This window comes from Aedes albopictus, chromosome 2 (genome assembly GCF_035046485.1).
Source record: "Aedes albopictus strain Foshan chromosome 2, AalbF5, whole genome shotgun sequence".
Taxonomy (NCBI): domain Eukaryota; kingdom Metazoa; phylum Arthropoda; class Insecta; order Diptera; family Culicidae; genus Aedes; species Aedes albopictus.
Window position 1 is genome coordinate 509,357,349 of NC_085137.1, and position 25,517 is coordinate 509,382,865.

At 41.8% G+C, this 25,517-nt stretch overlaps 1 protein-coding gene and 1 long non-coding RNA gene across 5 annotated transcripts in view; one reads left to right on the top strand and one right to left on the bottom strand.

The window, feature by feature from the left end:
• LOC109404753 (protein ECT2) overlaps positions 1-23,557 on the top strand; it is a 151,926-nt gene extending 128,369 nt beyond the window's left edge. For 3 of the 4 annotated variants that reach the window (XM_029870295.2, XM_029870298.2, XM_029870297.2), the window contains 7 exons: positions 5,704-5,835; positions 5,898-6,260; positions 6,323-6,725; positions 6,958-7,118; positions 7,243-7,776; positions 21,584-21,733; positions 22,345-23,557. In XM_029870295.2, the coding sequence (XP_029726155.1) occupies positions 5,704-5,835; positions 5,898-6,260; positions 6,323-6,725; positions 6,958-7,118; positions 7,243-7,776; positions 21,584-21,733; positions 22,345-22,494 (1,893 nt within the window). In that variant the 3' untranslated portion in view covers positions 22,495-23,557. The remainder of the gene's footprint in view (positions 1-5,703; positions 5,836-5,897; positions 6,261-6,322; positions 6,726-6,957; positions 7,119-7,242; positions 7,777-21,583; positions 21,734-22,344) is intronic. The other variant, XM_029870296.2, reaches the window with a different exon arrangement.
• LOC134288739 (uncharacterized) overlaps positions 1-25,517 on the bottom strand; it is a 110,822-nt gene that overhangs the window by 64,760 nt on the left and 20,545 nt on the right. The window lies entirely within an intron of this gene.

Below are 25,517 nucleotides of genomic sequence, written 5' to 3' on the forward strand. Positions count from 1 at the left end.
GTTTCAACGGCAGCATCTAAATCACTGTCAATGGATGGTTAGGGTGGGGCTAATTTTAAAAAATCTCTCCGGGATATGATTTCCCAAGTGGAACGTGATCTACTAGTCGAAATAAGTGAGCTGTACGAAAATGAGCGATTTCGGTTGATATTTAGGGGTGGCGCAAAGGGTTTAAGTGAAATTTTTGCTAGAACAAACCTGCAAAAAACATTTCAAATTTAATTTTAAAACAAAACATTTCTAGACTAAATCGGTGATTCTAGAACGCAATTGGGCCAAATTTGTGCTCAAAATTGCAATATCTCAACTGGTTTCTGAGATATTTAAAAAAAATGTCGTATTTCGGTATTTTTTGGGTTGGATATTAAAACATAACATTTTTTTCAAATATCTCGGAAACCAGTTGAGATATTGCAATTTTGAACACAAATTCGGCCCAACAGGTAGCAGCCCAATCATCCGTAGAGGATGAATCATCATGCGATAAACAAATCGAACAACAGGCATACTTCCTGATGAGGTTTTCAACAGATACATCAATTGTGACAGCATCTCTGGTGGTTAATTCAGAGACGAGTGTAGCAGCGATTGCCTTATCGACAAGCACTCAGCTCGAGTTTGCCGTGAGTTTGTCATTTCATTTTTACGGAAAGTAGCAAACACCGGATTCATAAGGTTTCCTAGATAGAAATTCCCCTTATGAAAGAAGAATTTCTAAGGTTTAAGGTCACTGTAAGAGTTGTACCATTTTGCATTAATGTGCGAAGATTGATCGTTGCTGTTCTATTATGCTGAATATTGATCTGAGCTATCCTTATCGTAGCCACTAACCAAATTAGGCAATTTTCAATTCTTTACAATCACAGCACAAAAAAGAACAGCAGCAATGCAACCAGATCGGTATCGATTGGAAAACGCCAAAGGCGAGGAAACACAGAATACACTGTGTAAATCGCATAATGTGAGACCATATAGGAGAAACACATCTTCATCTCGCCTTCATTCAGCTTCAAGTTTGAAACTTAAGAAGGGCAGCTGATTGTCTAGGAGAAACACAAGGTCCATCGCGCTATTTTGTCGGTTAACGCAGTTAGGGCAAACTACTGCGGAGGATGTCGTGGTACTCCACAGGCTCCGGGTTTTATTAGACCTCCCTAACCAAAATGAGATTTGAATTGCTTAAAGAAATTCACGTGCTCCGTTGGGAATCGGATCCTCGACTCCCAATTCGCTAGACAGGTGCTTCTTTCCTCCAAGCTACGGAGCAACTTGAAAATCTCCGTCCCCTGAGGGCGTAGAACTGAACTCGATTCCACTATCACACAAATCTGCTTCGGATACGATTAGATGAACATCACTCACACATGTCTGTTGTGCACATGTGAGTCAAAGTGGAAGAGAAATTGGGTTTGAATTGTCGTGAGCTTTGGACACTGCCTACCGATGACTTTACGATACCATGGGAAAATCGCTCAAACTATAATATTTAAGGTCAATGTCATCGACTATGTTCGAACAATGCCAATTGATATTCATGATAAACATTAATAGGCATTCTTCGAAGCTAGTCGATGGCATTTTCCTTAAATATTGGTGTTAGAGCGGTTTTTCTGGTGACTTTCTTGAAGAACTGGTCTAGCCACAGAAGTTTTTCATAAACCATATTTTTAGGTTAAGCTTCTGAATGAGCTGCAGGCTAGGCTGCAAGTGATTGAATCTAGATATGTCGGAATGACAATTTCAGCACTGCTTTCAACTGGTTGATTCTCGGTAGACCTATCACGGTCGAATGACATGGATGTAGAGCACATGGATTAAGATTTATAGATTTATAAAAATCTACCAAATTAAAGAAACCTGCAATTTTGAGATTGTTCATGCGAACGCGAAATTCAACTGAAAAACGAATTTAGAGTTACAATGGATTTTAGTTTGTTGACAACCTTTTCATTTCCAACAAAAAATGTATTTCCTTGCTTGCTAACATCGAACGCGTGTTGTTCATCATAATTTTTCCTATTTGTTTGTTTTTATCATCCTCCTATATTTTCCCATATAACTCTACCATCGGATGACAAAACATCGCCGCCTACATAGAGCGATTGATTGTGAGTTATTTTTTTTCCTGACGCATTCTCTTGTCACTGTACCGCTTCCAGTGAACTTTTTTCTCCATGCCTACATACTTTGCACATCATGTGCGCGGCTGTGATTGAACAAAAATAATTCCTCATCAGCGATTTACTTGTTGCCTCCGCGCATAGTGATATAACATTTTTGAATGGACTGAATATAAATAAATACTAATGATTAAACCACCTTCTGGTGGGTGTAGTCTATCTTAGGTCTTGTTCAATGAAAATTTGCTCCGAACTTTTAGCTATAGGTTTTCAATTTTGAGCCAAAAATTTCGACGACAGTTTTATCAGAGTCTTCCCCAACTTTGTGCTACGTACAAGGGGCTTGACCTCTTTTAGGTATTTCTAGTTACCCGATAGATAAACTCGCTGATCAACGACAGACCAGCTGCCGACGATGGTATCATCGATTTTGTTGTCGGCGTTGACGTGTATATCTTGTGTGCTCCAATGTTTGCTGAATGATTGTGTGATATAATTGTTAGTTTTTTTTTTAATTTAACAACAATCAACATGCGAAAAGCCAGAGTTAATTATTAATATTGATTCTCACTCGTTTAATGCTTTTTCGCGCGCGTCTCGCGGTTGTGCGTAAATTGATGCAGTGGATCCTGTGGTGCTTCGTGCCTACATTTTACTTTTTTTTATTTGCTGATCCACTTGTGTCCAGCTCCAGCGAGAATTGAATCCTCCATTTGTTACTGCAGGGGTGTCGCTGCTGGTAGGGAAAAATGATCCCACTGTGTGTTAGTACCATTTTAATCCGTTTGGTTTTGGTCAATTTATTCGAATAATAAATGCTTGGGAGAGCGAAGAGGAGACTGAACTGGAATGACGTACGAACGTGATGTCAATTTGGTATTTATGATGGGATCCTGTGGCGAGATGCGTTTTCAATTCAAATTTAACAATATCGCAATAAACGTGCCAGCGCCAGAGAATTGTGGTCCACGCTGCAGGAGGAATTTGCTGACCACGTTGAGGTTTATTGATTAGGGCTCGTGTAAACGAGTGCTGCGGCGGCTATGGCGGTCGGTATTTGTAAAAATGTACTTGTTTATTGTGCGGTATTGCCACTCGATAAAAATAGATTAGGTCTATTATTTTTAATCCATTCACGTAATATTTGTTATTGGGTAAAACAGTTGTGTAGGCTTTAGCATAATAGATACAATATTCAGCACAAGTTTAGTATTGTGTGAACCTGAACAATTTAATGTTTGACTGGCCATACAAAGTAGCTGTTTTTCCAGCAACGATTTTAATCAATTTGAATCTCAATCAGGATATTTACCTGATCGGCGAAAAACATACAGCAAACAATGGTTAGGCCATCGTGTTTTAAAAAAAGAACACATATTTGAAATTCGTGTTTAATCTCGTCTACACTAGAAACGAATGAATTCTATCTACTCTAGACGCTCTTTGGATATTGTTAAGGTTCAAAACTGCCCACATTCGCACAACAGTCCTATTCACATGGATACGAAACCCAGCAAACATGGGACTCTTATGCGAATAGGGGCAGAAAACCACTTAGTTCAACATTCATTCAATTCTGTAGCGAATATTTATTATTGCGCAGTTGAATCGTTGCTCTACTGCGTCATAGATTATTGCTGAACTAAAAACAAACGGGAAAATATAATGCAACAGTTTATAAGATATTACTCTAATAACAACCAGAATCTGGGCTTGGATTATATCTTCCAGGAAGCTTTGATTTCAGGCATGTAGTCGATGTGCTTTGCTGTAATGATTGGAATAGCTGAATGTATAATCAATGGCAAACAATTCTGTAAAAATCAGATCTTTAAGTCATCTGATATTGTTATACTGATCAATGCTGCATAGTATGTCGAACATTTGTCGAAGTCATTTATGTGCCGGGAAAATATAATTCCAAGTTGGTGAGAATATTACAAACTGAGGGAGGGTAATAGGCCCAGTCAGACCCCTGAATGGGCAATGTGGGATAGTGTATGGGAATGCCATTGAAGGTTTGTAATATTCTCCGAGGCTTTCGAAATCCAACAGGGCGCGTCCCCGGGTTGCGGATAGGGAGAAAAGGGAGATTTTTCGCATTCGTACTGTTATCAGCCAATGTGATATTATCTCCTATGGTGTTGTAGTGCGAATGAATGATCTCATTCTATGGGAATTCGAACCTTGTAATGTATTGTTTATTAACTCCAATTTTCTAAGCTTGACAAGGTTTTGAAGACAAACATGTGATGAGAGAATTGCCTAATAGGAAAGTCACACCAGCAAAGCTTTTACATATGCAAATGCTATCCATGAGGTCATGTCTAGCATTTAATATATATGGCAATGACTGGTTCTTATCTAGCAGGGGTACTACAAGACCACGCGGACAATTCGATTAAAGGCTTAATTGGGGATAATATATTTTCCAGAACTGAAGGGACATTTTTTCCGGGGTGACTGGCGAGTCGGAGAGGGTAGAAGTTTCCGTTTGTTATAATTGACAAAATAAACAATCGGGCGCTTTTTCTTTCTTTGACTTGCTTGGTATTTTGTGGATTATTGTTTTTTGGTTTTGGAAGGTATGCTATTCACTATTGAGCCTTAAAATTATTTTTCATCTGAATAGCATTGATATTGTCAAGTCTGTACCAACACCCTAATCCCATACCAAAATACCCTTTTCCTATCCCATGGCGTTTATGTGGTCAGCAAAGACTATTCAGCCATTACCCCTCCTTATCATCGGCTTTGGACTGACTTGCGCTCACATTGCCCCACCAAATGCTGCAAAATGAAAATGAAAATGAAATAACAACCAGAATCTGAAGTAAGGTACACCGGGGCAAGTTGAAACGGGTGGGGCAAGATGAAACGCGAAGTTTTGAAATAGATTTCAATACAATTTGGAAATTTACCCTTCGCTAAAAGTTTGTTTGAATCAAAAACTATGTGTTATGGCAATCAAATGGTTTATCATCATTAGATAACATCAAGTTAACCCGCTACTAACAAAAAATTCCTTCCTGAGACAAACGTGGAGATGCAGCGATTCGCGGTCTTTTTAACAACGTTTGTCTTACTAACATTCCCTTCCATCCTCTATGACCGTAAGGACGTGGCCGGCGCCGTTATTGACCTTATTAAAGTTGAGAGCTCTCGACCTGTGTACATTGAGAATAGTAAGCTAGTCCCAAGCCCTATTCATTGGTTCCTTGTGCAATTTCGATTGCTCTGGTCAATCACGGAGTAGCAACTACGAATTGTGCGGTCATCTATGCTCATGCTCATTAGATAACATCAAGTTAACCCGCTGTTTCATCTTGCCCCACCCGTTTCAACTTGCCCCGGTGTACCTTACCAAGTTCTAAGAAAATAAAGTATGTACTTCAACTAGGTACAAAGTAGTTTGTTTGTATGCTTTCCTTCTCTGCATGTTCGAGTCGATATACATTTTTTTTTGACATACTCCTGCGTAGCATCTTGAAGATAACTGTGCTTTAGAATGTGTAATTGTATTTCGGGATTACCCAAGACATAAAAAATCCTACATATTTATGCTCTGCGTTTTCATTTTTAGGTTGTTGACGAGCACGTAGTTACCTCCAAACCAGAACCTAAAAATACCAAAACACACATCGTCAAAGCCGATTGGTTCTGGTACACGATACAGAACGGATATGCCGACGAAGGTTACTACCTATTCGGAGACGTAAGCAACCCTTAAAATCGCCTAACCTTCTCACTATTAACCGATCTTCTCACTTTTCACAGTACCTAGATAGTATAGCAAATACCCCTGGGGTAGACCGAAGGGATTCGCTTCCGATCAGTTTCAACAAACGTAAACGAAAACGCCTATCCCATCGCACGCCAGCCGGCGAAGGAACTCCTTTGGGTGCCGGAAAGCGACGATCTTCGGTTTCCGATGCTGGTTTACTGTCCGTGTCGGGTAGTTTTCTCGACTGCACCACCAGCCCGGATAAACACGAGGGAAGCAAGAAGAATGTCATCACCGAAGCGGCGGACGCTTCGATCGATCAACCGATCAAGAGTCAATCGATGCGGCACAATCACTTCATGGACTTTTTCCACACAGAGTCGAACTACGTTGGGATCTTGGACACGATCGTTAATGTAAGTTTCATCCGTTTGTTGAGTCATTTGTATACTGGGTTTACCTATCGATCTTCCATCAGCTCTTCAAAGTACCGCTGGAGGAGATGGCCGAGAACGATCCGGACAACGCACTGCTCAACAAATCGGAGCTGAAGTCGATCTTCAGCAATTTCCTACCGATTCATGACGTCCACAAGGATATGCTGAATCAGCTAAAGGAGATCCACAACAAATGGGCCGAGGAGCACCTGATCGGGCAGATCATTCTCGACTATCGGGACGATCTGATCAAGGCCTATCCACCGTACGTGAACTTTTTCGAACAGATGAAAGAAACACTGCTACAGTGCGACGCGTCCAACCCAAGGTTCCATGCGTTTCTCAAAATCAATCAGGCCAAGCCGGAATGCGGCCGGCAGACGTTGCAGGATCTGATGATTCGGCCGGTGCAACGGTTACCCAGTATTAGTTTGTTACTCAATGGTAGGTGGTTTAGTCTTTCATTCATTTTATGTCGTTGTATAAGGGTCTGTTCATAAACCACGTAGACCAAAATTTGGTCATCTCAGACCCCCCCCCTCCCCCCTCGTAGACTTTTGTCCATACAAAAATTTTGAAATTTGTATGGAGCGTAGACTTTGGTCAGACCCCCCCCCCTCCCCCCAAAAAGTCTACGTGGTTTATGAACGGCCCCTAAACAACTCAATTGTTACAGACATTTTGAAACACACCGCCAAAAGCAATCCGGATCACAAGAAACTGGACGATGCCCTGAAAGCAATCAAAGAAGTGATGACCTACATCAATGAAGACAAACGTAAAACCGAAGGTCAGCTTGCGATGTTTGATATCTTCAACGACATTGATAATTGTCCGGTGAGTGTCCAAAATGCTCAACTGTTGAGAACGCCTAACAGTTATAATTTTTCAATTCAGACAAACAGCAAAAAGCTAAAGGAAAACACCTATATAATTGAATCCCAATTTCTCTCCCTAACAGCCCCATCTAGTGTCATCGCATCGGCACTTTGTGTCACGCTGTGAGGTCACCGAGCTAACCGACAGTCTCAGTGGCCGGGGCGACTCGCTCATGCTGTTTCTGTTTAGCGACACGCTGGAAGTGTGCAAGAAGCGGTCACGAGCCTTCAACAACACCAAATCGCCCAGTACAAATGGTCTCAACTCGACCCGGTGCCAAACGACGAAACCGTACAAGCACGTCAAACTGATGCCCCTGAGTTCGATCCGGCTGGTGGTCAACATCCAGGACAGCCCGCGCGCCTTCGCGCTCAACTGCAGGGCCACCGCCGACAACAAGGACCGGTTGCACTCGTTTAGCATCTGCGACGAGGAGAAGGATAAAATTATCTATCTGAAAAGCTTGTGCAAGCAGCTGGCGGAGAACGCGTGCAAGGCGGACGCCGACAAATTCATGCTCAACTGCGAATCGGAAGAGCTCGGCATCGACGTGAGTGACATCAACGTGGGAACGCTGTCGAAGGCATTCAAGTTTGCGACCAGGACGAGATTGAGGGTGAGTAATGATTATGGTTGTAATTGGTTGGTAATGCGATTACCGCGCTTTGGGTGGGATAATACTCTGGGGATTATTTGCCAATGCAGAATCAATAATGGGTTGATTGCTGTTTGAGGACCACCATGCGGCTCCATTATTTGGAAAGTCATGGATGATTCAGTGGTGCACGTTATGTCTGAACCAGCATGTTATAAAATTTGAATGTAAAGTCTGTATTGGCAATAATCGGTGTACCGAAACACGACTGTAACTATGCAATGGAAACAATGAAATGCTCAAATTGAGCCTGGAAGCATCCTAACCGTATTTATTTTAAATCTATAATTCCATTTAATCGCTGCAATTCTTTCGTTGTACCAATGAAGTAGTAGAACGTCCGCAAATGAGTTTTATACAGTACCTACCTAAAATTTTGAACACATACCTCTCAATGTGCATTTCTTGCACCAACGTGCAAACGCTCCGTTTTTGTGCGATTGTCTTAAAATATGTTTCATATGTTTTTCGGATGTGATATTGTGCTGTACACAGTTAGAAAATATCACCGACTTCGGTAATGTTTTACCGAAATCTCATCCGTTAAGTTTGTTTTACAGGAAAAAATTCGGTAAAGGTAGTAACTTTTACCAAAGTTCGTTAGAGTTTGACAGATAAATGATAACATTTTACCGAAATTTGTCATTTTTCCACAGAATTTCGGTTAAAATCCATTACCGAACGCTCAGCGGTTGAGATTTCGGTAAAAATTACCGAATGCGTTTAGCTGTATAAAATTGTTATTACCACAGATAACAGATGTTTATCCTAGAACAAAACTTAACTCAAAACCTGTGTCAAAAACCAAATACGTTGCTCATTGCTGTACAATGAATTGCTACAGTAATTTCTATCTGACATTTGTGCAGTAATTTCTATTCGTCATTTGTGCTGAAGCGTTATGAATATGATCGTAGCGTCATTTCTAAATGGTTGCCAGTTGGGATTCCTTATTGAAATGACGGTTGAAGGGGTTTACACACATGTTGAATGTCAGCATGAACGTCTGTTATCTGTAATAGTATCTTAATATATGTTACTTACAGCCGCCCTTCGTTAGATGGGCTACGTTCAGGTGTGCTTCGTTTTAACTGGTCGCTCGTTATGGCTATAACCGAGTTAAAACGAAGTCAAACGTCACTTTTTGACGTGAAGCACGCTTCTTCGAGGTTGGTAACCCTCGATCTACATAACATCTATTGTTTTTTGACAGCTGGAAACTCAGCCCAGCTAGTGAAAGTTTTTCATCAACTAAGCTAAGAGTTTAGTGCAACGAATGAAAGTTGACTGTATTTGATCTTATACTTAGCCTTAGCTAGATGACAGTTTCTGGAAATTCTAAACAATCGTGCTGATATTGCGAAGGCCGTGCATTCGTTCCTCTTTGGAGCCACCAAATGTTGGTGTCAGCACAATCTTCCAATTGGCAGCACGATTCGTGTGATGTTCCTCTTGCGGTGGGACCAGACCAAATACTTACTGAATGCAGTCGCACGATTAATCGACGCTGATCAGGATGGCGTTTCACGGTACCGGTGCGAAGGGATACGATATTGTATTCCGTGTGTGCCAACCAACAGTCTAAGCGGAACGCTTAACTTTCGGACACTGATATTACTCAGTCAGGGCAGGTTCGAGAGCGAGAATAATTAAATGTATACGTCTCAATCGTGTGTGATAGTGTTTATGCCTTTCTAGACCAATGATCTCGCATTTCGGAACCTTAGCTTACCATAGTGAGAAATGTCTTTCATTTTTCAAACTGGCTTTTTCTAGACTTATGCTAACGTTCTCGCATTCGTAGCTTGCCAGAGTGAGAAAAAGTTTGATCGATCAGATAATTTTCGACTTCCACGATTATACGTATCCACTTGTAATCCACTTGAGTGGATAACTGACACTGAGGAAGATTACAAGTAGTAGTCGAAATACGCGTATCTGCCAATGTTCGCCCTTTTGAAAAGAGGTTCAGATGAACCGAATAGCCAAATGTCATTTTTTTTAAATAAATAAACATAATTGAGTGTAGTTCGCATACGACCAGACGCGTCTTTATTGCTCGTATAAAAGAAAGGAAATACCGCCCGTAATCACCGTTTTAATCGCACATTTTGGTCTTATCGGCCGGATTGGACAGTTACTGGAATGGAAAGCCGCCTTTCCTACCGTCGTTTGTCGTAATTCGTGGAAATTTTGATCGTTTTCCGTGCGTAATTTCAACACCGAGTTGAGGTTATGGTCTACCGTTTCGAGTATGTCTGCCGCCGGACGTACACCAAATTCGCCGTCGCGAAGTCAGGCGCCGCCGCCAAAACAACAATTCACCGTCGTTAAAACTCCGCCACCGCCGCCGCCGCGTACTTGGGAGAAAAATCAGCCGAGGGACGAGATCAATACTCCAAAAACAGCGTTCGGTGCCAGCTCTGTTTATCCTATGCGGCATATGAAAAGTCGAGGATTGATCCTGTCCAGCATGCAACGAATATATTCCTACGTGGAGCGCTTCAACCCGGAAAAAACTTCCACGTCGGAGCTGGAGATAAGATTGGAAACCCTGCAGAGCATCTACAGCAAATTCAATGCCGTTCAAGATTCCATCATCGCCCAAGCCGAAACAGAAGAAGAAATGCAGGATGTAGAGGAGAAAGCTGAGCAGTTTGAAAGTATGCTGTTTACCACGAAAGCAAGAATTGTCGATTTGATTCGCAGGTCAGAGGATAGTCAATCAGTGCCTGATGCCCCGTCGGCGGTAGCTGATCTTAACGTGTTCAAACTTCCGCCGATACAGTTACCAGTATTCGACGGAGATGTGATGCAGTGGCTTCCGTTCAGTGACTCGTTCACGGCTATGATACATGACAACCGTGGGCTTTCGGAAATTCAAAAGTTCCATTATTTGAAATCGTCACTGAGAGGACCGGCTTTGGAGATAGTCAATACGCTGGAAACCACATCGGGCAACTACAACATTGCGTGGGACTTACTGCGGAATCGGTATCAAAATAAGAGAGTTCTAATGGAGAAATACGTCAGAGGACTATTCAACCTAGCGACTCTCTCGAAGGAATCCGGCAAGGATCTACGTAAACTTCATACGGACCTCAACAAACATGTGGCTGTCATCAACCAACTTGGTATTCCTACGCAGGCTTGGGACAAAATTATCGTCATTCTGCTATCCCAAAAATTAGACCCTTTCACGTACAAAGAGTGGGAAAATGACACAAATCCGACAGAACTGCCTTCACTAAATAACTTCAACAGTTTTTTGGAAAGGCGCTGTCAAACACTGGAAGCTCGTGAGGTTAACCGGTTGAGTCAGCTCAGCATCAGTACGGGAATGAAGCCAGCCATTCGAGCAACACCACGGCCAATGTTAGCTCATCCCAGCACACAGGTACCTTGTCTGCTAGAATGCCCAACGCCGCATCCGTTATTCATGTGCCCGAAGTTCACGGAAAAGCATCCATCAGAGCGTATCGATACGTTGCGAATCCTTGGCTTGTGCTTCAATTGTATGAGGTCAAATCACATGGCTAATGTTTGTCAAGCTCGCTGCTGCCAAAAGTGTGGTGCTAAACATAACACCATGCTACACATTGAACATCAAGATGATACCGTTGTTTTGAACTCTTGTGGATTGCCGTCGGTTCCAGCAACTCAAATCCTCCTAGCAACAGCGGTAGTTTTGGTTGCTGATCGCCAAGGAGATTACATTCCGTGCCGTGCCATGCTCGATTCTGGATCTCAAACGAGTTTTATTAGCAGTAACCTGGTCCGCACACTTCGACTGCAGTCAAACGGCAAGCAATTGGCCATTCGCGGTATCGGGGGCACAAGTTGTGTGGCTACGCAGAGTGTCCAAGGTACGGTCAAGTCCAGATTCAACGATTTCACCGTGCAACTGGAATTTGTGGTCATCGACGAAATAACCGGAATCATACCAGCGAGAAAATACAATCCTTCCGATTTGGACTTGCCGACGGGAATAGCAGTAGCGGATCCAAGCTTTTATAAGCCGGCCAGAATTGACGTTCTGCTTGGAGCCGAAGTATTCCACGAAATTCTTGTTGGGGAGCCCATCGTTCGTCGTAATCTACCTGCGCTGCAAAACACCCAGTTTGGCTTCGTCGTGTCAGGAAAAATGAACAACTCAACGCCGCAACATAGTGGTCCACTCTGTCATCTACAAACACAGCGGGAAACCTATGACGACGCTAACGTGGAAATGCTATGGAACCTCGAAGAACATGGTAGTGTTGCATCAAGAAACGATGAAGAGTTGGAATGCGAATCACATTTCGTGAAAAACACCGTTCGTAATAGTGATGGGCGTTTCATGGTGCAGCTTCCGCTGAAGGAAAATCCGACTGTTTTGGGAGATTCTAAATGCTACGCTATGAGTATGTTTTCAAAGCTGGAGGCTAGACTTAGCCGGGATGAATTGCTGCGTTCGATGTACATTAGTTTTATGCGTGAGTATCAAACATTGGGACACATGATAGAAATTCCCGAACACTGCCTTCCAGCTACATCCTATTTTATCCCTCATCATGCCGTGTTGAAAATGGAGTTCTTCAACAAAACTGCGTGTTGTTTTCAACGCCTCGGCCAAAACTACTACCGGCAAATCTTTGAATGATATCCTTCTGATCGGTCCCAATGTTCAAAACGATATCCAATCGATTTTGATTAGATTCACAATGCATCGATACGTTTTTGTTGCCGACATTAAAAAAATGTATCGACAAATCCTTGTCGACCATAATTCCGCTAATCTGCAAATCGTTTTGTGGCGAGAATCTCCCATGGATGAACTGAAGTGGTACAGACTACAAACCGTCACCTATGGAACTGCGTCTGCGTCGTTTCTGGCTACCAGATGTTTGAAGGAATTAGCTGATGTTCAAGGAGTACAGTTTCCGCTGGCCAGAGAAATCATCATTCATGACACCTACGTAGACGATGTGGTAACTGGAGCTAACTCGGAGGAATGCTTGATTCGCAAAAAGGATGAAATAGTACAGACCTTGGATGCCGCCAAGTTTGAGTTGCATAAATGGTCATCCAACTCGAATGAACTATTAAGCGGAATCGACGAAGCAGACAGGGAACCACCAAATGAGCGACGCGCTGTGAAGACCCTTGGTATATACTGGGATCCAGAGAGTGATTCGATTTTGTACAACATATGTAACGACAAGTTTATCGATGAATCGGTAACAAAACGCCTCATGCTTCAGTGTATTGCATCCGTGTATGATCCTCTGGGATTCATATCTCCTATACTAACGTCTGCTAAGCGTTTTCTACAACGTGTATGGACCGACGGTTATGACTGGGATGAAATTGTATCGTCGGATATAGCAGCTCCTTGGATTGCATTCGTCTCGGAGCTCTCTTCAGTCAATGCTTTGCAGATTCCTCGTCACATCATACTGAATTCTCCATGCAACATTCAATTGCATGGATTTTGTGATGCATCCGGTATCGCATATGGCGCGGTACTATACGTGAGGAGTGAAGACCTGCATGGAGGAGTCCGTGTACAAATACTGTATGCTCGTTCGAGAATCGCACCTACAGGAAAGAAAGGAACGAATTTGAAAAAAAGAACGTCTGTTGAGCTCGAATTGTGTGGTGTAGCTTTACTAGCCGAAATGACTGTGAAGGTTGTGCAAGCATTGGAGATAGTGTTTGACTCTGTTTCACTGTGGACTGATTCGGCAATCAATCTAGCTCGCATTTGTAGTGATGACAATCGTTGGAACGTCTTTGTTGCAAATCGCGTAAGCAAGATTCAAAACACAACATCAGTAGCATCGTGGAAACACATAAGTGGAACAGAAAATCCAGCTGACGTACTATCCAGAGGGTGTCAACCAAATCAGTTGCAATCAAACCAGTTATGGTGGAATGGTCCAACCTGGTTGACAGAGCCGTTGGATCAATGGCCGAGACAGTACCAGATAACTGCCAGCATCGTATCATCCAACGAAAGGGTGTGTGCACTCACAGCTCTTGATGAACCGTCGGAACTTTTCGGAAGATTTTCCAGCCTGTCCCGTTTAGTGTCCGTAGTTGGTTGGTGTCTACGCTTCGTGAACGGTGCTAGAAAGCGGTTGGTATCCAAACAGTCGTCACTGTCGGCTGACGAATTGGACGGTGCTCTTGCAACTCTCGTTAAATTGTGTCAAACTGAAACCTTTGGAACGGAATTAAGGTTACTGAGATCTGGAAAACCGGTACCCTCCGGAAGCCGTTTGTCAACGCTGAACCCTACGTTAAATGATGGACTAATTGTGGTTGGAGGTAGGTTGAACAACGCTTCCTTAAGTCAGTTCCAAAAACACCCCATCATCCTTCCACAACACCACCCACTAACAAGGATGATTGTCATGAACGAGCACATAAAAGGTCATCTACCCGAAAAGGCTTTGCTGTATGCAGTTCGTCGAAAATATTGGCCGCTTTGTGGACAACGTGTAGTGCATAATACTGTACGTAGCTGCTTGCCGTGCTTCAAGGCCAAACCACGAGGAATCCAGCAGCTTATGGGAAGCATGCCATCCGTCCGTGTAACGCCGGCACGTGCTTTTCTCAACACGGGAATTGATTTTTGCGGTCCAATAAAATTGAAGAACCCTCTCCAACGCAAACACAATATAACGAAGGCCTGGATTTGTGTGTTTGTCTGTATGAGTGTAAAAGCAGTGCATCTGGAAATTGTGACCAGTTTGTCTACAGACGGTTTCTTGATGGCATTGGATAGATTTCTGAGTCGTCGTGGGAACTGCCAAAACATATATTGCGACAATGGCACTAATTTCATTGGGGCCAAAAACGAGATGGAACAGCTGTACAATAATCTGGCGGATAATGCGGACTCTATCAAACGTCGTTTGAATGAACACAGAGTGCAATGGCACTTTATTCCCCCACGTGCCCCAAATTTTGGGGGCATTTGGGAAGCATGTGTCAAACAGGTTAAGCTGTACATACAGAGATCCATGGGAGATACAGCGTATACCTATGAAGGCTACAGTACCCTGCTATGCAAAATCGAAGCTTGCCTCAATTCCAGACCACTCACGCCTATTTCGAATGACCCGAACGATTTGCTACCTCTTACCCCCGCACACTTCATTATAGGTGAAAGCATGATCGCTCCAGCAGAACCCGATTACAGCAACATTCCAACAAACCGCCTATCGATGTATCAGGACATTAAGCAACGTCAACAAGTTTTTTGGAAACGGTTCTCCAAGGAATATCTCAACACGCTGCAGCAACGGATGAAGAATCGACGTTTGACACCGAATTTGGCCAAGGGTCAGTTGGTCATTATCAAGGAGGATAATTTGCCGCCGCTAAAATGGGCTATGGGACGAATCGTTGATCTCACTCCCGGAAACGATGGACTGGTAAGAGTTGCGGAAGTTCGAACCACTGGAGGAGTCATCAAGCGAAGCATTTCCAAGATTTGCCCGCTACCAACGGAACAGCAACTAGATAACTTGGAGGACGAACGCCGGGGGAGGATGTTCGCCCTTTTGAAAAGAGGTTCAGATGAACCGAATAGCCAAATGTCATTTTTTTTAAATAAATAAACATAATTGAGTGTAGTTCGCATACGACCAGACGCGTCTTTATTGCTCGTATAAAAGAAAGGAAATACCGCCCGTAATCACCGTTTTAATCGCACAGCCAAAGCAAAATCGGGCGGAATTAAAAGGTACAAAACTGATTACACTCATTCGAAGAGGATACTCTGCTTAGAGGGTTCGAAAAGTCGGTACAGAAGGCCGGCTCCAGAGGCACGTTATCCTCCATTTGGGACATTTGTGCCATCTTCTTAATGCTGGGTTCGCCGTAAAGTGCAGCGAGTTCGTGATTAATCCTTCTCCGCCAAACACCGTTCTCCTGGAGCCGAAGATCGTCCTTAGCACGCGTCGCTCGAAAACTCCGAGTGCTTGCAGGTCCTCCTCGAGCATGGTCCATGTCTCGTGTCCGTAGAGGACCACAGGTCTTATAAGCGTTTTGTACATGGTACATTTGGTGCGTGGGCGAATCTTTTTGGGCCGCAGTTTCTTCTGGAACCCGTACTTCCGCTGATTATGCGCCTCCGAATTTCATGACTCACGTTGTTATCCACCACCTCATAGGTATCCCCGTCTATCATAACATTACTACCCAGACGGATCCGGTCGTGCTCGGTTCCGCCTACCAGCATGTACTTTGTTTTTGAGGCATTCACCACCATTCCGACCTTTTCTGCTTGGCGTTTCAGGCGGGTGTACAGCTCTGCCACCGTTCCAAATGTTCTGGCGATAATGTCCATGTCGTCCACTAGGCACACAAATTGACCGGATTTTGTGAAAATCGTTCCCCGGCTGTTGAGCCCGGCTCGTCGCATCACACCTTCCAGAGCTATGAGAGTCCGTCACCTTGTCGCAGTCCCGGCGAGATTCGAATGAACTGGATAATTCACCCGAAACCCTTACGCAGTTTTGCACACCGTCCATCGTTGCTGTAATCAGATTTTTAAAGGCTTGACTTATACAATCAAGTGATCAGAATGATTTGAACTTCGCTAGTTTAGGATCAAAGGAATTTGAGTAGTGAAATAACACTTCACTGCTCGTATCGAGAGTGTCCATTTCCCGGCCCTTTTTCTTGTCGCGGGATTTGGAAGATAATCTTAGGGAAATCCCGGGATCCCGGGAATTTTTTAAATTTCAATAAACCGTCGATGGGGGTGACAATGGGTCTGGGGGGTGAGATTGGGTCAAAACGGAGAAATATAAAATTTGAAATAGCTTAGGGGCTGTCCATAAACCACGTGGTCATGAGGGGGGGGGGGGGAGGGGGGGTTCGGCCAATGACCATTTTGTATGGACAAATAAATTTTTTTGTATGGACAAATGACCACACGGGGCGGGGGGGGCTTGGGGGTTGAAAAGTCCCAAAAAAATGACCACGTGGTTTATGGACAGCCCCTTATCAACTATCGCTAATTTATATTGAAAACTTTATATTATTTCAAAGAGGAGATGTTTGTACACGTCATGATGCAGATTAAAATGTTTGGCAATTAATCGTTTTTTTGATAAATTTGTGGCTAAACTTATATGATGAAACTACTAGTAAATCACTCTTAAAAAATTTCTCCTTCGTAATGTTTAACACAAGTACCTAACCATAAATTTTCTTATAAGTGGTTAGCTGTAGGTATTACCTGGTTGATGCAATGAAAAAAGCGGGCTGTCATTGCTTTTTTCATTTTAAAATTCAATATTTTCGACCCCATGTCTAAACATTAAGAATGGGGGTGAGATTGGGTCAAGTAAGTTATCGAGTGCACATAACCTTAACTAAAAATTCAAGTTGTTATCCTGTCCTCATTTGACGTTAGAATGGTGCCATGTTTACCGTATCTTCATAAAAGCACGGTTTTGTTTCGAAAATAGTGTCATAGAAGGATCATTCATAAAATACATACAAAATACTAAAGAAAGAAGAATAAGTCTATCGTTATGCTAGAACTATTCTATTCTATTCTATTCTAGTGCTTGCACAGCCAGTATTGAAAAGCATCCTGGAAATATCAAAATTTATTTTGATATTTTCTTGTCAGCATTAATGTTTGCAGCATGTCAGAGACATGACACAAACATTAAAATGGCCAGGCCCACTGTGCAGACTAATGGATTGGAAGATAATTCAAAAAAATAAGGCAATCAGATTATTCACTTATGAATAACATGATTGACAAACCTTTTTGAATTGAATGAAGGAAGAAACGGGGACAACCGTACCAACCGTTTCATTTTTAGGGGAATTGTGTTTGAACATAAAATCGTTGGGAGTGGTGTTGCTAAGAAGGTTAATTCACACTCCGTTATAGTTGGCGTCTCTTCCTGGGATGGGGCACAGGCATTTCTCCATGTGTCCTGGCTTCAAAGCCTAGGCTTAAGCGCCATTACTCGCTCTCTGAAACGAGAAAAAACGTACAATGATCCCTTCCCCGAATGTACAATAAAACCATATAGTAAATACGAATTTTAGTACGGAAATTACTACGAATTTGCCATTCTATCAGAAAAATTGGAAATAACAGTTTAAAAAATTCTTATCATGTTTTGCATAATTAATTTCTTCTACAACCTATGAGGAATCTGATGGTTATAGCAACGATTGCAACGTGAACCCGATTTTTGGAACCAAGCAATGATTATTGAATAAATATATAAAACTAGCTGTCCCGGCAAACATCAGCAAGCAATCGATGAATATAAAAAAAAAAACTATTTATCCAAACACGAATTTATATTTAGAAGATCATATTTATCAAACAATTTCATGCAAAAAAAAAAGAAAAATAGCCTATCCATGTTTTGTTTCGTGATGACCGATGCGCTCGCCAAGAAATTCCCTTCGAAACTGTTCACAATGCCGAATGCTATGAATTGTGCAGCGAAGCTCACCCAGCTTAGCGATGCATTAACGGCAAGAAACGACATAATTTAAGTCTAGATTTGAGTATTAAAGAGAACGGCGAATTGCAAATGTGCCAAAATTTGAGAACTCAAAAAAACATCATGCAAACTTATATCCAATTATTTTTAACTCACATCACAGTACAGTATCAAAGCGCTTGCTGAATGCAGCGAAGCAATGCGCTATAGGCTGAATTGCGTTACCTGCAGATAGAATAGCGAAATAGCCACCTCGTCCACCTATTCACACACTACTACTTCTGATCACTTATCTGACTCCTAGGAAGTTGCTCCAAAGGGCACCGCACGACGGTGAAAAGCATCTAAGGATCCGGTGGTAATTGGCCATCCTATGGACGTCAGATAATTGGTTCCGCACTGCACTCAGGTAATTTAGCTCCTAGGCTCCATACAAGAAATTCAGAAGGTTCACTTGCGGAATAGTATTTTCTGGACGACGCGACCGATATACGAGAAATAAATTTCGGGTTTCATCATTTTTCATAACACAAACACACACAAAAACTGTTCTAATTTTCCAAAATTTGGAAAAAAATCACACAAGAGAAACTTGACAGCGGTGAAAATTTGCGACCGCTCACAATCACAGGCCACTATCTAAGTCTATCGTTATGCTAGAACTCAAACAAAATTAATTTATTGCGGGAGAGGGTCTAATAATGTGAAATGTTGTGTAACATAATATTTGATCGACCCTCTATCTCGAGATGGAGTGATTTGCTTTGACGATATAGAGGCCACAGATCATGTACATAAGGGTTTATAACGGAAGGTTTGGTTAAACATGCCTTATACAGTATTCTAAACATATATTTTTTTAATCAATCTTTCAATGCGTCCCCCCCTCATTACAATCCCCCTCCTCTCATGGAGGTTGAAACTTTAAATGAGGATGATTATGGTGGGTAAAAATGGCGATACAACATGCAAACGTTATTTAATCAAATTTCAACCATTTTTTCGGATGTATTAGCCCTTTTAGGTGGATTAACCATCTTTTAAAATTACCTAAGTCTTGATTCGTAATGATTACATCGTATTTCAAGTAGGTTTACTAGATATGATCAATAAAATTAACTTATATTCTTGGATAGGCGATTTTGAATACTTTGACCCATTCTCACCCCCTCTAAGGGGTGAGATTGGGTCAATTTTCAATCATTTATAGTTTAGTAAGCAATTCATTTAATGTGAAACTTTCTTGCTAAACTATCATAACCACATAGAAGAGTATACATACCAAATAAAAAGTTATTCTGACTTCAATTGTAAATGCTATTTATCAAACAATCTTTGAGTATCCTTTTTTGACCCATTCTCACCCCCAACGACGGAACATCTAGATAATTAGTTTTGTTTTGCTCCTGTGCAGTTGAATTATTCACATTTTTAAAGTAATATTAATAAGCAATAAGCATATGCTTAAATTTTGTTTTCATCACGTGATATATTATATGGTTGTGCTTCTTTTCCCCGAATGCCGTTTACCCGAATGGCATTTTTCCCCGAATGACCCATTTCCCCGAATCTCACCCTTATTTATTTTATAGGCGGTTCTTTCAAGTTCTAGTGCTCCTCATCTTGTCAAATTGTGATCGATTAACTTTTTGAGCAACCTAGTCAACAGGATCACGAACATTTGCCTCAAAGTGATCATTTCGAACAAGAATCTAATGTATATTCTTTTCGGGGGAACAGGTCATTCGGGGAACTGGCTTTCGGGGAAAAGTAGCACTATCATATTATAAAACTACACGCTAAAAATTCTGCACGCTCGATTCAAGGGAAAAATCCATTAACTATTCAACATATCAATCAACATGATCAGAAATGCTTTATCCTTTGAATTCACAATGCTGTCACTGTTGACCTAAGAACCAAAACAAACCCACCGAAGAAGACAACTGAAAATCACTTCGATTTGCACTAATGCACAAAGCTACACGATCTGATGTGAAAAGTTCTTGATTTGGAAATGACTGCTTTAGACATGAAAGTTAATCTAGTTGACAGATGGTAGAAAGTGTTTCGCTTCGATTCACAGCTTTCTAACAGTTGTGAAGTAGAGCAGTGGTAAGGCTAGAGATCATAACGGTCAAGGTCCAAGTATCAAATCTGGATTTGGGACGAACAGGACGACAACTATTTTTTTTTTATTTTCGTTTTCAAATCAAAATATTGTCAACAGCGTATTGAAGCGATGTTCCATTGAAATTGAAGAGGCATTGGATGTTACTTTCAAAATGATATTCAAATGGTACCGAATTGATAGGCAAGTAGTGCGAATTCAAGTGCCAATCCCCTCATATCAGCGTGCAGATTTTTTACCGTGTAGTGTGCAATGGACTGAACAATTACTTTATGTTCAAATGTCAATAATAAAAAATTAAAGTATCAACGTTATGTTCGCTTAGAATGTAGGTTTTCAACTATTTAGCTGACAATTTATTGCGAGTAACTTTCTATAAATATTTTATAATTTTAGTGAAATAAGCACCATAATTCGTATAATATACGGATGATGTTATTATTGTTGGTCTGTTCACACAACAGCTTAATAACGTTTTTGACTAATTTTAAAAACTTCGTATGTACTTGCTTTTGAGATTCATTGGTTCCTATCTGAAGCAAATCAAATTAATTACCTAGTAAAAGTTTGAACTCAGGTTTACAAACATTACGGTGTAAAATGATTGTTGGGCCATGTTCAGTAGCGGCCAGAACAGCTACTGAATAAACCAATATGGTTGACAATTCGAGTTCAAGGCATAAAATAATAGGGTGCCTGTAACAGTTATCGCATTATCTAAGCAAAAGTGGATAATGAAATGATAGATATGATAGTATTTGCTAGGTTGCGAACAGACGTCGATAGTGTTGAAGAAGTGCAGTTCCATCTATCAGAGTGGTTGATTCGTGATTTCGTTTACACTGGTGATCTCCAGGTGTAACGATAAAGATGGCTGTGCTGAAAGAAGGTGCTACGAATGACCATCTTCTTGGAGGCGGTGAAATCAATAAGGCTTAAGCCATGCATACAAAACAGGCATATGCCTTGCAATAGCGACCACAAAGCAACATTTTTGGCAGCACACAAGAATTCATCGATGTATCACATTTTCTTTATGCAGAACGTCCCTTATGCCAAACGTCCTTTATGTCAAATTTCGTTTAGATCAGACCCAAAAATACTATCACACTAACAAAGAATATCTTCTTATTCTAATATTTGCTTTATTTCCCCACAGGTCGGGCGAGCGTTCTCCTTCAACAAGACACCTTCGAAGCTGAAACGTGCCGTCTCAACGATGATGACATCCCCCTTCGGCAGCACCCAATCGCTAACACCGGCCTCCCAGCTGGCGCAAATGAAACTGGCAAGCTGTACGAACATAAACGTATGCATTTCACCCACTGAGCACTGAGTTCAATATTTCAAGCATGCACCCTTTTCCTCTTCCAACCTTCTCTGTGGCCGTTTTTATTGTCTTTGACAATATCTCATTAAATACACCATAATCAGGGGGTGGAATTATTCGCTGCTTTATTGAGGGTTTCTTTAGAAAGAAAAAAACTTCATATCCCGAATAGGAATGAATAATAGATAAGAACAAAATTGAGTTTGAATAAGGCGAAAGTAACATGATCGATTTCTTTTCTTCGACCCTCTCTTCTTCAAAGTGACAAGATGTAATCTGCCGCCACTCGAATAACTGTCCCATCTTTGCTGGGTTTCCTATTCATATGGGACTGTTTTGCGAGTGGGGCAGTAATTTTGTGCAGTATTTAGTACTTGCAAATATAATTATTATTTTTCATTGTTTAGTAACATCTAGACTCATCACCAACATTGATATTTATATTATTCTTCCAAACCCGGGATATACCTACATGACTTGCCTCATTAAAGTCGGGAACGATTCCGTGCTCCCCGCAGCGAGTTGTTGTATTTTATTAACCATCGGTCTTCCATCTTTTCCCAACTTATTCCAACCATTCGCCAACACAGGAAGTCGGTGAGGAGTCGTCCGAAACGGACTCGAAAGCGTCCTCGTCGCCATCGTCGGCGTCGGAAATCCTGGTGGCACCGATGTCCGTCCAACCGATCCGCAAAAACAAGAACCCTCCCATGTCGATGGCAGCGCTTCGACGTTTCTGATGATTCGCGAGAGAACACGAAACAGTATGGCCACCAAGAAAACTGGATTCGAATCGGGTGTTTGCGACACAAGAGCGCGGAGTCGTGGAAGGGGTCTCTCATTAAGGGTACCATGTTGTCGTTCCGGTTTCGTCCATTGTGTATGTTGTGATTTAATTTTACTGTTATTTTTTGGTCGTCCTTTGAATCTGGTGCACCAGGAGAGGGAATCAGAGCAAAGACAGGGATAAAACTAAAATATATATGTATAAAAATATTGTGCCAACATCACACAATCACGAAAAATGCTCTCGATTTTTTGTGGATCCCAGGCTAGCTTTTGTTTCTCCTCTTCTTAGTGCATAGATAGGATAAGAAAAAGGACACTCGAAAGATTTTTTTTGTTGCTTCCCGGTCTACATTGGGTGAAATTGCTCTTACCATAAAGAAACATGTACAGAAATAAAGAGTGCAGTTTCCCAAAGCTTGGGATTTGCAAGATAATCAGCGAGGAAAGCTTGAAGAAAAATATGTTGTAAATATTTTACCTTTCGTTTTGGAAATTGAACGGGCGGATGCGAGCGATACAGAGAACACGAGAGATAGGAAGTAGAATGCAACTGTAATAGCATAAGGTGAATAAGATTGCTCTCCGTTTTTTTCTCCTCTGATAGGTTTAAGAGTTCCGTTCATAGCTCTTATTATTTGTGTACGTCCTTCGTGTTTTAAGCTAAGCGATTATATCTGTTATAAATAGCTTTTTGTGCAACACAGAATCAACGAGAGAAACAAGACAAAAGACAATAGGAGAAAGGAAATGTGCGCGTTCTTTCGCGGTCTGAGATTTTGCAGTGTAGGTCTTCTAGAGGTACACGAGACTAGACAGATGAAAAAATTAAAAAAGGTATATAAGTTTGAGCTCGTATCAGGAAATGCGAGTATGTTTTATATCTAGCAGGTTGTTTGAGTTTGTTCCGAGAGAATGCTTTTGATGTAGACCATTTAAAAATTAATTGTGAACGAGTGAAACGAGCTGAAAGATAATATAGCAAGATGAAAGGATACTTTTATCCTTTTGTGTAAACTGTGGTGGTGGTTTGATTATTACAAGGCAAGAAAGAAATTCCCGGTAGGCTCGCAGCTTCTTACGGAGGGTCTTTGCTGTAATATACTCTATGAAGGTCATGTTCAAAACTAAAACACGGGCAATTTGTGTCCTTGTTTCCTTTTTTGTCTAACAACAACATCGCCATATCCAAATCTATTTCCATAAACGAGTGCGCCCTGAATCATTTACCTGTTGTTTTCGACATCAAATCTTCTGCCCTTACGGCATCTCATAGAGTTTTTGGTGTAATACCCGTGTCCTTTTGTGCTTTGGATGCGATACTGAATTCAACTGATCCACTGTTTGCCACCATACTAGAAGAAGAAAGAATCAACGCTGCCCTGGCCTTTGAAATATAGTCGTCGATACTGAATCAATTGCTGTGCCGTAGAGCGTCCCTCGTCCATACGCTGTTTCTGAATCAGAGACTACAAACAACTAAAGGTCGTAACTTGCGGAAGCAGCAACGAATGGGTTTCGATTGTGCTACTTTTCCCTGAAAGTCGTTTCTCCGAATTCCGGTTCCCCGAAATGCATGTTTCCCCGAACGTCAGTTCCCCGAATGACCCGTTTTCCCGAAAAGACTATACATTACATTCTTGTTTGAAATGATTACTGGTCACAACATGTTCGTGATCCTGGGGACTAGGTTATTACAAAAGTTAACTGATCATAATTTGATAAGTCGTTAGAGTCAATAGACGAGTGCACCGATGAACTGAATTCATCACAGTCCGAGATTTTTGACACTAGAGCGGGGCCATTCCCAATCAGAATTGTTCAATTCTGATTGGAAATCGTTCACTTTTGATTAGAAGCGGCCCCGCTCTAGTGTCAAAATTATCGGACCGCGATGAATTCAGTTCATCCGTGCACTCTTCTATTTAGCTCTAGAAAGAACGAGCAGCAATGAAACAAGGAGTCATATTACCCTTCTTCATTCAGCAGAGTTTCAGCAGGTCCGTGAAGCAAAAGAACTTGAAAGAACCGCCTAAAAATAAAGAAGTGTGTGATTCGGGGAAAAGTGTCATTCGGAGAATCGACATTCGGAGCGAAAGTGGAGGTGGGTCGGCCACACTTTATGCAGGGCCGGTAACGAAATCTGCTAACAAGTGTTAGATTGGAACGCAGCAGGACATCGTAGCAGAGGCAGCCCCAGAGGCTCATGGCGGCGCAACCTCAATAAGCAAATAAAGGAAGTCGACAGAAATTGGACCTGGCAACAGGTCTAAGCAGTGACAGGCAATCGGAGATCTTTCAATACGGCTTTCTGCACAACCATGGATGTGAGGACTGAAAGTAAGCAAGTAGTGTGAAATGCCTCACTCGTCTCCATAAAAATATCTGCTTGCGTAAAACAATGCTTCTTTCCCGTTATCAGTAGGTCGACTCCAGAGGCACTTTCCCGTTATATAAAACCCGTAAACGATGCTTCTTCTTAGTGGCTACTTCCGCAGTGTACTCAGTACACGACGCGACCGCTCCCGGAGTAATTGAAGGGCTTCCTTTGCCTGCCATTGCATGAATTTGTATATTGTGAGACAAGCACAATGAAACACTATGCCCAGGGAGTCGAAAAATATTTCCCGACCGGAACGAGAATTGAACCCGTCGTCTCCGGATTGGCGATCCATAACCATAAGGCTAACTGGAGACCCCATAAAGGATGCCATTGATCCACCATAACTACATGCCCTACTTCCAACTCAAATCAAACTCCAGGTCCAAGTCTCTTGTGGTGGATTTTAACCGTTGGTTACCTCGGTATGACTCTGCATCAGAAGCTGAACTTTGGATTCCATGTGACATACTCATAGGCGCCAACTTGTGACGTAGTTGGGGGGGCGAAGCTCTCCAAAATTGGACATTATTCAACTTTTTTCAGCTCAATGCACTAGTTATCACGTGAATATGCCTAAACTAGATGAACTGCGTC